General features: G+C 42.4%; 1 protein-coding gene and 1 pseudogene across 1 annotated transcript; both read left to right on the top strand.

The window, feature by feature from the left end:
* Nucleotides 1-27: 27 nt before the first annotated feature.
* Nucleotides 28-1,149, top strand: LOC122044894 (glutathione S-transferase T3-like). The gene has a single exon (XM_042605296.1). The coding sequence runs from the start codon at nt 28-30 to the stop codon at nt 1,147-1,149; it is 1,122 nt and encodes a 373-aa protein (XP_042461230.1).
* Nucleotides 1,150-1,541: 392 nt separating this feature from the next.
* LOC122045702 lies at nt 1,542-2,852 on the top strand (annotated as a pseudogene).
* Nucleotides 2,853-14,121: the final 11,269 nt, after the last annotated feature.

Consider the following 14,121-nt stretch of genomic DNA (forward strand, 5'->3'; position numbering starts at 1 on the left):
TATCAATACCCATATCCATTTCCCAGTATGCCGTTTCCTCCACAAAATCTTCAAAATGTTCAAGGGTTTGGAAATTATCCCCCTCGAGGTCCATATCAACCGCTTCCAGCCGAATATTGGCAAAACATGAGTCATCCATATTTCACGCCGTCGGTTGTTCATGGATATGGTACCCCGCACACAACTGGTATGTCTTTCACTCCTTCAATGTCGAATAAACCTGCAACTCCGACTTTTGTCCCGGAAACTCAACTTTCCGACCGTGAATCCCCAATTGAGGTGGTCAATTTAGAAAAGACGGTTTCAAATGCTAAGGGTACAAGAAAGCGTTCAAGTTGGACAAAGGTTGAAGACGAGGTCTTAGCGAGAAGTTTTGTCACTATCAGTGATGATCCAATAATCGGCAATGATCAAAAGGCGGATGCTTTTTGGGGACGGGTTGCAAGCTACTACAATGAGAATCTTCCCCAAGGTTCAAACACCAGAAGTGCAAATGTTATACGGTCACATTGGCACAATACAATCCAAAAGAAGGTATATCGATTCAACGCAAATTACAATAGTATTTATAGTTCATATCGAAGTGGTCACAGTGATGAAGATATATTGAGGTTTGCGTACGAAAAATATCTATCTGAAAACAATGGTGTTGCATTCAATCTCGAACATGTGTGGAGAATTGTCAAAGACCGTCCAATGTTTACTCCACAGTCCGCTGATCACTTTGTGGCGACAAAGAAGACGAGGACCTCAGAGTCTAGAGCAAGCAACACCTCCTCCAACCAAGATGTGAGTATAGACCTGGATTATGAAGATACTCGTCCAATGGGGCAAAAGGCAGCAAAAACAAAGGGGAAAGACAAAGTAAAATCGACCATGGAGGATCTGACAGTAAACTACAACAATATTATCACAAAGTTCACTGAGTACACAAGCGTGAAGAAGTCCGAAGTCGATTTGAAACAAAAACAACTTGAAGTAGAGGAGATTAAGGCAAAAGCTGCATTGTCCAAATCTGAAGCTAAGAATCGTCGCTTGAAGTTGAAGGAGTACGAAATATTGAACAAAGACACCTCGCAGATGACAAAGGAGCAGCTTATCATACATGAATGCCTATGCAAGGATATTAGGTCGAGATGGAATATCTAAATTGTTTACTTAACGTTCATTTTCTAGTATTATTATATTTTTGAGTGATTGTAATTTTTAATTATTGTATTTCTCATTTCGATTAATGTGATTTTTAATTATTATATTTTTGTAAAATAGTCGTTATAAACAAGTCGTTGGAAATTAGCTGTTACAACTAGCCGTTGGAAACTAGCTGTTACAACTAGTCGTTGGAAACTAGTTGTTACAACTAGCCGTTGGAAACTAGCCGTTACAAACTAGGCGTTACAAACTTACCGTTACAAATTAGCCGTTGCAACGCGACGTTGCATACTCATCATTGCAAACTAGCCGTTGCATGAGAAAAACAATATATATAGACCATCATCCCATTTCTCAAACACATATACTAAAACGTGTTTCCTCCAAAAATGTCTCATTCTACAAGCAGCTCTAGCTCAAGTTCCAGCTCGACAAGCGAAGACGAAGTCCATGTTGAAATCGATGAGCAAGCTTATGATCCGGGTGAAGAACTTATGTTATTGGTTCTTCAACAACACCAACAACTTATGGAAGCATATCAGAGGAGGGACATGCACAGAAGAAGGTTCGTCCAAAGAAATCGTGAAGCCGGGCATGAGAGACTTGTCAATGATTATTTCTCTATAACCCCGGTATATCACGATGAAATATTTCGAAGACGATTTCGAATGCGAAGAGAGTTATTCCTCCGCATAGTAAATGCATTAGAGAATCATTCAGCATTTTTTCAACAAAGGGACGATGCTGTACGAAGAAAAGGGTTGTCACCACTACAAAAATGCACCGCTGCGATTCGTCAACTGGCTTACGGAGTCCCTGCCGATCATCTTGACGAGTACCTACGTATGGGTGAATCAACTGCCATCAGGTGCCTTTTCAAGTTCTGCGAATACGTTGTTGAAATATTTGGTGATAGGTACTTGAGAAGGCCAAATGCTGATGATGTTCAACGTCTTCTTCAAATGCATGATGAGAGACATGGCTTTCCTGGCATGTTAGGTAGCCTTGATTGTATGCACTGGAAATGGAAAAATTGTCCAGTTGCTTGGAAAGGTCAATTTACAAGGGGGCATGAGTCACCAACAATCGTACTTGAAGCGGTCGCGTCTCATGACTTGTGGATATGATATGCATTTTTTGGGGTCGCCGGTTCACATAACGATATTAACGTGTTATATGAATCTCCCATATTCAACAACGTCTTGCAAGGAAATATGCCGGCGATTAATTTCACGGTGAACGGCACTACATATACGAAGGGCTATTATCTAACAGATGGAATATATCCCGAGTGGGCTACTTTTGTTAAGGCTTTTCCTTGCCCGGAGGATCCCAAGAGGAAGTTGTTTAAGGAAAGACAGGAGTCTGCAAGAAAAGATGTTGAACGGGCATTTGGGGTGCTCCAATCTCGATGGGCGATTATCAGAGGTCCAGCTCGGTATTGGTATAGGAAAAAGTTGAAACAAATCATGTTAGCATGCATTATTTTGCATAATATGATTGTTGAGGATGAGGGAGGTCACGTGACAAATTGGTACAGCGAAGAAGGTGACGAACCCGCACAACCTATCCATGGCTCAAATCGAGGATTTCAGGATTATCTTCGAACAAATTTTGAGTTACGTGACACTCAAGTTCATCACCAACTTCGCGCCGACTTAGTTGAGCATATCTGGGGGCAATACAACAACAATCCATGAATTAATATTTAAAATAAATTTTATTTTCCCAACTTTGTAATTTTAGCCGCTCAGTTGTAATTTCATTTTCCCAATTTTATAATTTTAGGTGTTCAGTTGTAATTTCATTTTCCCAACTTTATAATTTTAGGTGTTCAGTTGTAATTTCGTTTTCCTAACTTTACAATTTCGTTTTCCTAACATTCTAATTTCGTTTTCTCACCAACATTTATTTTATTTAATAAATATATTTAAAAAATTAATATTATTTTTAAAATATAATAAAATTTTATTTTTAAACGTAAAATTATTATTAAAAATAATAATAATGTAAATATTTTAAAACATATTTAATACATATTTATTTAATATGATATAATGTTAAAATGAGTGAGTGGACGGTGGGACCCATGAATAATGGGTATTAACGTTAAAAGGGATGTGGGTGAAAGAAGGATGTTGTTATAATGAATATGTGGCAGTGGGCCCCATACTTTTTGATGATGTGGTGGGTGTTATAATGCTAGAGCATTGTGGATGCTCTTATAAGAAAGGCAAAATAATGAGGCCGTGACTTCACATTTTGCGCGTGGAAATACACGGCTAGTCGACTTGACGGTTGACCCACAAAAGTTGGGCCCACATTTAATTAATTTCATCTAGTTAATTTTGAAAATAGATATTTTTTCCACTTAGCAAATAAATTTGGAACACTAGACTAATGCAATATTTATTTTAACTAGTGTGAGCGTGCATACATATTGTATATATAATATAATAATATATAACGGATTTTTTATATAAAAAATTATTTTAATTTAATATTATACTTATTTTAGTAAAAAAAATTAAGAAAAGTATATTTTTTGACGATATCGTTGGCCTAAAATATTTATAGAAGTTTCTTTGATCATAGTGTTGTCAATTCTAAGATATGAGACTAAAGAGAACTATATTTTTTTATATAAAATAATCAGAAAAAATTAATGATGAGAAAAATTCATAATAATATGTTGTAGCTGAGTCTCGAACTCTAAATCACTGATTGTTTCGCACGTGGAATTACTAATAAACCTTGGAATTATTTTTAGTGTAAATAGAAAAAAGGACATTAACGTAAATATATTTTAGGCTTCACCAAAGTTAGTTAGTAAAGGGGGGAAGATTTTTAATAAAATAGTAAGATATATAAATAGGATGTCGATATTTTATTATAAATGTTAAACTGCTAAATACAGATATTATATTTGATATTAGACAATAAATTGAGAATTTTTTAATATTATTAAAATTATCAAGATGTGGAACTAAAAAAAATCAGGATAATACATATTTTTATATAAATAATAATAATAATAATAATAAATTTTAAAATTATTTTTAATATAAAAAACATTAACTTTAATTTAATTTTTGACATCATCAAAATTAATTATTAAAAGATTAGATCAGTAAAATATTAGAAATATCTATCTTTTAATTATCCAAAATATATTTAAATTTAATTATCAAATATCAGATACGATGATATAAATCGATTAAATATATGTGGCTACTCAATCATTAAATACGCATCGATAGAAAGAGGGAAATTTATAAAGTTTTATTTTTATTCATTTCATTGAGTCAATTTTCCCTCAATAACAAGAAATGGAAAATGGACATAAAAGAAAGAAAAAAAAGGTAATATGTAAACCATACAAGTTTTCCTTTTATTTGAATCGTAGAGCAAGTCGACCAACATAATTGGTCCTATCTGAATCCTACAAAGATGATGGGTTAGATATGATGAAATCTTTCTTTGTTAGAAGAAGTTTTCATTCGATCTTGCATATAAATAGATGAGCTAAGGTCTTTCGAATTTCAAGTCAATACAAATATAGATGGATGGCTGAAGAACAGTAAGAACGTGCACGTGAGAGTAAGTTATAGATATGCAGTGAGCGTACCTTCATCACAGAGAGGACTCTCCTTTTATATACCACCACATATAACATCCGCAATCATGAGATAATAAAATGTGTCAGAGGTTATTCGGTAAAGAAGAGGGTACGACCTAGGTGATACGTCGTAGTCGTCCAAGGAATCTTCCACTGACCCAGATGTATACATTTTTTGTCGTTTATAGTTTCTATTATCAGTGAGATACCCCGAAAGAATATGTTGTTCTAATTGGTCTGCTGATGGGAGACACAATGGTCCCTAAACAAAGTTCCAGGAGAATATTCTCTTACACATAATTGTTATTATGACAAGTTGTTAAGATGTTATACACTGAATATAACTCGGTTGGTCCTTAAGCCGACCGCCTTGTTAGGATGATGTAGTCCGCTGAGCATAACTCGGCCAGTCATTAAGGTCGGTGGCCTTTATATCTATTTCAATCATTAAGCCGCTTAGTTATATTCTGCGCAGTCTTGAGATATTCATTTGAGAGTGATATATTATTTTAGTCATATTGGAAATCTGTTCAAGAAATAATATAGTGTCTCATGCTCCATAGAAGTTCTTCTGATAACCTATGCTTTGCTGGAATCCCGTCCAGGTGGTAATATGAGGATAAGTTATGCAGGTCCGGTCAACCTTTTATCCGCCCATGTTTAAAATGAATTACCAAGGCAAACATAGCTACATTCTGATCAGAGGTTCGGTTGGTATATTAAACTGAGTTACATCATGTCATTGCTCGGTTGGATTTTTGTATGGTCAGGGCATATATACTCGTCTGACTTTAAAACTAGACGAATATACATAGACATTGTCACCTTAAAATCAATTAAGGCAATCGACAATCAGGATCGTATATACTCTAAGTATATACATGGAGACTCGTACGAAATAAGGAGTTTAGCTTTCCTCTTGACCATACTATTCGTTTGTTGTGAAGTGAGTCAGCCATTCCGATCGGCGCGTAAGGCCTGTCAATCTTAATTTTAGTTGCCTTAAGATATGGGCATCCTTAAGACATTAAACTTCCTAATTCGCTCGGCTTAACTGTTAAGGGATAATCGTTTCTCCTCAATCGAATTATAATTTAGTCTAATTGAATCTAAAAACTTTAACATTGGACAATTAATCAAATTCAGATGAAAAGATATTACTCCTTAAATATGATTACTACGTCATCTTACTTAACTATCACGTCGTTTTCGAATTTATTAACCGGTATTAATAATGATACTAATAATGATTTAAATCTTCCACGTAAAGTTAAGTCAAACTACGACTGTAACAGCACAAACAACAAAAGCTAAGTCAAATAAGGTGGGAAAAGAGTAAAGAGGTATGAGATCGGAATTCAAAGCTAGGAAGCAAAATTGAGACAATGACGTATTCTCGCGCCCATGGCGGCACGGCGAAAAGTTGCATTCCCATTCATTTTCACTAGACGCGACATCAATTCCAATACGTCTGACTAGTCAACTTGACTTCAAGAAATTGGGCCTGTGATATATTGGGCTGTAATAGTCAGGTCTCAAGGAAAGTGTGCTCGTTCCTATTAGCACCTTCTAAATTGGACTGGCCGATGATGAACCGTTGTTCTAATATTTCACACTATTTTTTCCCCAAAAAAATAGAAAGTTAGAAGAAAATAATAAGATTTGGGGATGTTTAGGTTAGAGAAACAAGGATGGGAAATGAAAATAATAATCATTGATTGCCATTGATCCGGTGGTAAGGTAGGGTCCGTCCGACAGGAGGTCAAAATGGTCAACGTCCTAGGCAGGCATTTGACCGGGCAAACTACCTTCCTGGTCAACAGGAAGAGTAGTCGGTCCTACACTTCGATAGCTCGGTCAGACGCCGAGCTTCCGATGCTCATAAAGCTCAAGCAGGGAGGAACGAAGGCCGAGCAACCGTCTCACTCGGCTAAACAGTGGGCGTAGACTCGACCCGACAGGCAGGACTCCCTCGCTCGGCAGGACAGTGTCGGATAGCAGATCATTGGCCGAGCGGATGCTCGACCCGACCATTGTATCACCCAGACGACAGACTGGCCGAGTGGCTCTCCCGCTCGACCCAATAACAGACAAAAGGGGTAGTTGGCGATATCTTCCTAGGGACCAGTGTCATCGACGGGCTGCATGGTTGGCAGCATGGTCAGGCAGAGAATCGTACAGTGGAAGCTTCCACTGTCACGTCAGGAATATGCTCGAGTCGTTAAGGTATGGCGTCAAACACGTTTTTCTGATACGTCCTTTCCAGGTATGCTTTGAGAAGCGTGCACACCTTGGGAAGCATGCATGCACCTCCTGGGAGCCCTATATAAGGACCCCCAGGTTTCGACGGAGGTATGTTCACTACTGTAGCTACAGTTACGCTGCTGCTCCTTTCTTCTCTACTTCATTTGCTTGTCGCCGGTAACTGACTTGAGCGTCAGAGGGTTATCGTCAGGGAACCCCTCCCTGGTTCGGCACTAACGACTTGTGGTTATAGGCTTAGCTCGTTGGAGGACTATGCCATCTTCAGTTGACATCCAGTCAGCGTGAGCACCACCTCCCCAACGTCCGTCGACTCACGTACTCTCAGACAGGATCAAATTTGGCACCGTCTGTGGGAACACATCTGAATCAGAGCTGAGAAGATGGAGGAAGCTGGATGTCTCCACACCATGATGCTCACTCCTGAGGAGCTCGATGTGCTCATTCAGGTACGCGGCAAAGATAGCCGAGCAACAGCAGCAAAAAGCACTAGCCGATCGACTGGCGCAACAAGCGACGTCGGCCTCGGGAGGCCAGGCGGCGTACGAAGACCGGCCAGAGCAACTCTCCATATGGGGACAGAACAAGATGTCGACCGGCACTCCAAGAGAGGTTCCACCGGCACCCATTTCGTTTCACCGGGCGTTATTTCATACGCCCTCAGAGATTGCTCAGGCCAACCAGGACAGGGGCTCTTCTTCAGATGAGGCTCCCGTTCGGGACGCAAAAAAGGGTAAAGCGCCCCGAGCTGATTCGTCACCCGAGAGGATCAACCGATAATTCTCCGAGGTTATTCTACAGGATCCGCTGCCGAGGCACTACGCTCCCTTAGCGATCGGAGAATATAACGGGTCGACCGACCCGGACGACTATCTCGGTAAGTTCGATAACGCCGCCACCCTTCATCAGTACACAAATGGAGTCAAGTGCCGAGTTTTCCTCACCACTCTCTCTAGCTCGGCGCAACGGTGGTTTTGAAGGTTGCCGGACGGATCGATTAGAAGCTTTAAAGACTTCCAGACGATTTTCCTTCACTACTTCGCGAGCAGCAGATGCTATCAGAAAACAAGCGTCAACCTGTTCTCCATGAAGCAGGGCCAGAGGGAGACTCTCCGAGCCTACATCCAGCGCTTCAACCAAGTGGCGATGGATATCCTTTCGGTCTCGTCCGAGACCATGATGAACGCATTCACGCAAGGGCTTGTGGACGGGGACTTCTTCCAGTCGCTCGTCAGGAAACCTCCCCGCGATTACGACCATATGCTGAAGAAGGCCAACAAGTACATCAATGTAGAGGAAGCTCAGGCAGTAAGAAGGAAGGAGGCACCGTCTGAGCCGCCCTCGGCGACCGAACGAAGGCTACCGATCGACCATCAATCTCTGAGAGGGCCCCGAGCCGAAGGAGTACGGCCACACTAGGAAGAAAGGCCACACGCCGTCCAGCATGTTGCCGCCGAGTGGCCGAGACCCAAGGGGAAGGTATGGACCTCTTTGTTCTGCTCATTCCATCAGTCTACAACTCACAACACCCGCGATTGTCGCAGATTCAACCTGGTCGCCCAACCGACACCTAAGAGTTATTATCGCCGGTCCCTCTCTCCTAACCGACGACACTTGCATCATCTTTCCGATCGTCGAGAGGACACAAGAAGATCTCCGCGGAAACCTCGTCGGAGAAGCACTGATCCGACCAGAGCCGCACGTAACCAAAGCAGGTTGTTCGCTCAGGAGGAAGAAAATAGAAGTAACACCGCACGAGGTGAAATCAGCATCATCGCTGGGGGGTCGACTAGTGGAGACTCCAACCAGGCCCGAAAGTCCTATGCTCGACGGTTGGAGATTCATACTGTAGGTTGCAGGAGGGAAAAGGCGAGCAGACCAGAGATCAGCTTCGGCCCCAGGGATCTGGAAGGAGTTGAAGTGCTGCACGACGACGCCCTCATTATCCGAGCAGTAATCACCAACTATACCATTCACTGTGTATTTGTTGACACTGGCAGCTCGGTCAACATCATCTTCAAAAAGGTGTTCGATCAACTCCAAATCGATCGCGGAGAGCTGCTGCCGATGACAACCCCACTATACGAGTTCACCGGCAATAAGGTCCAACCGAGCGGCCAAATCAAATTGGCCATATCACTTAGGGAGGAGCCCCTTAGAAGGACGAGGACCACGAACTTCATTGTGGTAAACGCCCCCCTTCGCCTACAATGCCATCTGGGCCGACCGACCCTCAATGAATTCCGAGCGGTCGTTTCGACCTTCTGCCAGAAAATCAAGTTCCCGATGGAGGATCGGGTCGGAGAAGTAAGAGGAGATCAATCGGCTGCTCGACGCTGCTACGTTGAAATGGTCAAAACGGAAGCAAAGTCCGCTCGGAAGACGCCCCGACTAGAGGTAAGTGTCATAACCGAGAAGTCTCCTACGTTAATTTATGAAGAAAAGGAAGAAGTACAGATACATCCGGGCCGAGCAAATAGGGCTGTAAACAAGCCGAGCCGAGCCGAGCCTTGGGGTATTCAAGCTTGTTTGATAAGGTAACCAAGCCGAGCCGAGCTTAAAATGAACCAAGCTTTTGAAATGAGTGTTCAAGCTTGGCTTGGTTTATTTTTTATGGGCTTGAGCTTGTTTGAAGCTTGGCTTGAGCTTGGTTCGTTTAGATGTTATCAAGCTCTCAATTCAAGCTTGGCTTGAGCTTGGTTCGAGCTTGGCTTGAGCTTGGTTCATTTAGATATTATCAAGCTCTCAATTCAAGCTTGTTTGATTGTTTGAAAGTTTTAGTTGTTTGATTGGATATTGAGCTTGATAATTTAAATTTATTTATTTATTTATTTATTTTATTATTTATTTAGCATATTGAAAAGAGCTTTATTAATGAATATGGTTCATGAACATTATTCATGAACGTTGTTCACGAGCGTTGTTCACGAACATTGTTCACGAACGTTGTTCACGAACATTAACGAGTTGAACACATATGTATTCAAGCTTGTTTGTTTAGCTTAACGAGCTGTTCAAGCTTGTTTGTTTAATTAATCTTATGTATATTGAACGAACATAAACAAGCTCTTACCAAGCCGAACACCAAGCTTGTTCATGAACGCTTGGTTCATTTACAGCCCTACGAGCAGAGGCGACTGTTGGTTGCTATTTGGAATATCGTACTAGTTCCCATGTACAAAAATTTTATACAAGTCCCGAACCTTTCCTAACAACCTATTGTGTTCTTTAGAAATTAAATTTGGAATCACAAACAGAACTTAACATTATTGATTCCAAATTCAACTTATCTGCTCTTAGAGGTTTAAACTTGGATTGCAAACGATGCTTAACATTATTGATCCAAATCCAAAACACAAAGTTAAGCAGCGGAAAATAAAGAGAGAGACAAAAGTGTTTACTTCATTCGGAGCCTAGCTCGACTCCTACTCGAAGGCCCGCGGTCCTTGACCGCACCGATGGGCAAACCACTATAACACTTCTTTCCGAAACCTTCAGAAAGAAGTGAATCGTACAGGTACAAAGATGTAAGATAGTAACACTCTACTATCTTATAAAATTAAGTGCAGTAGAAATGAAATATACCGACAATAGAAATTTAAAGTTGAAGCTCGGTCGGACGGAGTAGCTTTGCAAGACTGATGAGAATTCGTAGCACGAGCAGCTTGCAGAGGAGAGCTTGAATGGATCAGAAAGTCTTGTCTGCCTCAGACTTCGAGCCCCATTTTATAGGCCTTGGACGTTCGGTCGACCGAACACGCTCCTTCCTTCCTTCCTGGCTGGAGTCTGACACTGGCTCGATCTCTGACAATAACTGACCTTTAATGGTTCGGTCGACCGATCATGCCTCCCGGTCGACCGAACAAGCTTTTTCCTTGTTCGTTGCAATATGTCGAGATCTTTATTTATAGCACCATTAATGTTGATTGGATTGGTCGACCGATCCTCTGGTTCGGTCGACTGATTAGCCTTTTTCCTTTTTCTACTGATCGATGCTGATGATCTATTCTGTGCTGAGTCACCATGGTTCGGTCGACCGATCTTACTGTTCGGTCGACCGATCAAGCTTTGATCGGGCTCGGACTCTGTTTTGATTTGATTTGAATACTGAACTGAGCTTGCCTGGTTCGACCGACTGATTGTAGAAAATCTATAAAAGGAAAGATTTTAAAATTAAAAACTCTCTTTTAAAACCATGTGGATAAAAATATAAAAGGAAAAAATTTATCAAAATTTTATTTTTAATAAAATCCCTTTTCCCATTCACACTTGACCGACCCCTTGCTTGGGCACCAAGCAAGGCTTGGTCGGCCCTAGCCTTAGCTCCAAGCTTGGCTTGGCCGACCCCTTGCTTGGGATCCAAGCAAGGATAGGGGTTGACCCCTAGCATGGGCTAAGAGGCTAGGCTTTGGGTGGATATAAGGATTTATATAAGAGGCTACAATAGGGACCGAGAGGAGGAATTGGTTTTGGTCTCCCCTCAAGCTCTTCTCTTGCTCTCCCTCTCCTCGTCTTGCTGAACCCTACTAAGGTGCTAGCACACTTTAGTTTGGTGATCTCCTTCTTGTGTTCGTATGGATACTTCTAGAGGGTTGTCTACTTTGACAATCTTGAGATCCGGCAAACCATTGGACTAGCGGGATAGCGAAGGGCATCGCATCGAGGGTAACACTCTTATCTAGTGTAGATCTAGACTTTAGAAACTCGTACTCGTATTTTGTTTTATTTTTCTTCGCACGGATCCGGTGGCCGGGGGTTTCGGGGTTTCCGCGACGCGAAAAAGCGATTTTCGCGGCCCAAAAAACCCAACAACATCTCATGCCTCGGATCTGGGACCCTGACCTGTCTGTACTCGATCGGGAATTATGCGGCCGATGATGCCATGCAGTATAACTCCTTCTTTCTCCTCCTAACTGCTGACTGTTACTTCCCTTTGACTTCTGATCGCCAGCCCCCTTGATCTTGGACTGTCCTTGACTTCCACGTTCCCTCTACTTTTGACTGTCTGGCCTTATTGGACTCCACCTTTATGCACCATATCACAAGTCTCCCCTCCAAATCTAGTCGAAGGAGGCTCAAGTCCAACTGACTAGACCCAAACTCCAATATCATTTACTTTGCCATTATGACTATAAATGCTGCTTCTTTTCTCAGACAATCGGTATTGTAACCTATTTAATGGCTCAATCAATCTTGGCGGAAGAGTCACTTTAATCTTTAAAGAAGTTGACTCCTCTCTCTTCCTCTTTAAAAGGGGCTAACCTCCACCCTCAGGGGCGTACTTCCTTTAATTGATGCCCCTTAATCATGGATTTGAACTCCGAGTTGGATGAACTGCGACACCTCCGCCAACAATTGGATCATATGACTCAACTGCTTACCCAGAAGGATACGGCCTTAGCCGAGATGATGCAAGATAAAGACTTTCAGTCTTCCCTACTCAGGGAAATTGAGGAACTCTAGCTAGCTGCTAGATCTCAGGCCCGTGCTGAGGTAGCGTTGAAACAGAAAGCTTATTCAGACCTGAAGAGCCTATCTCAATTCATGATCTATTTGAAAGAGAAACACGCCTCCTCCATGTCCCTTCTACAGGAAGAAGCAAAGATTAAAGATGAAACCATTGCTCAGCAACGACGTGCTCTTCAGTTGACTCAGGCTGAGTTAGGACATGCACGAATCCATCTTCAGCAAGCAGGTCAAGCAGAACGTCATTGCCAAGGGTGCCGACTCATGACTGACCCAGGAAGAGAATGTTGAGCACTCAGATGACCTCAATGTCTTTACAGATTTAAGAATGAGATTTTATTTGAGGGGCGCTCCCTTATAGTTTATCAATTAAATGTAGATGTGATCAGGATTTAGTCTTTATTCCTGTTTCTTTATTCCTTTCCCACTGGAATTCTCTTACTTCATGTAGACATCTTTAACAGAAAGGGTGTTTTTGAATATCCGCGAATTATGTAATGATAGCGATGCTAATTTCCCCCAAAAAAATTACTTTTGTGAGCCATGGCAAGGGCCCTGCCCATCTATCACCTCCGATGTGGTGAGTTTAAAATACTGACCGAGAGGTAGTTGGTGAAGGCCTTGCTTGCTTATAACTCGCGTGGGGATGAGAGTATGGAAAGTTGATCAATAAGTCGTTGGGCGTGAGAGCATACTCACTTATAACTCCCGGAGAGAATCTAGAATGCCAATCGAGAGGTCGTTAGTTGTAAGAGCATGCTTCACTTATAACTCGTGCTGGGACGAGAGTCTGGAATGCCGACCGAGAGGTCGTTAATGGTGAGAGCATGTTCACTTATAACTCGCATTGGGGCGAGAGTTTGGAATACCGACCGAGAGGTCGTTGGTTGTGATAGCATGCTCACTTATAACTTGCGCTGGGGCGAGAGCCTAGAACGCTGAATCGATCGGGTGATCGATTCATGCCTTTTTCATAGAACACAGATGCGCTCTGAATTGATCAGCCAATCGATTCAAACCTCAGTTCGGGTTTACGAGGATGTGCCCATGACAGCACTACTGTTGGAACCTCAAGGTTATTTTGGTGTGAACAACAAGTTAAGTTAGGTCCTGCGTTGTATTTAACCTTGTGTCTAAGTGTGCAGGAACTTAGGAGCACAGGTACTCGAGCGGAAGACGCAGCTAGCGAGAAGGACGGCAGTCCGAGGGACGAGGTGCTGCGGAAGAGTACCCCGGTGGACGAGAAGGAAGCGTGTGGTGGTTCCGAGGGACGAAAGCCGGAGCGGAAGATTGCTCGGGGAGCAAAAGACGCAGCTAGCGAGAAGGTCGGCACAGGGTGCGACAGACTGCGGATGAGTATGCTGGTGGACGAGAAGGAAAAACACGGCGATTCCGAGGGACGAGAAGCGATGGGTTCGGGTGAGCCTTATTCCGGATGGCAGAGATCACCCAAGTAAGCGGATCCGGAGCGGAAGACCCGGACCAAGGCGGGACTGAAACGGAGCAGAGGTCCCGAACGCAAAAGTCAACCAGAGTTGACTTTTGCTCCGGGGCGCCCGGAACTGTCCAGGGCGCCCGGAACAGCCCGGGGCGCCCGGAACGTGAATTTTGACCAGAACGCA

Source organism: Zingiber officinale, chromosome 1B, assembly GCF_018446385.1.
Source record: "Zingiber officinale cultivar Zhangliang chromosome 1B, Zo_v1.1, whole genome shotgun sequence".
Classification (NCBI taxonomy): domain Eukaryota; kingdom Viridiplantae; phylum Streptophyta; class Magnoliopsida; order Zingiberales; family Zingiberaceae; genus Zingiber; species Zingiber officinale.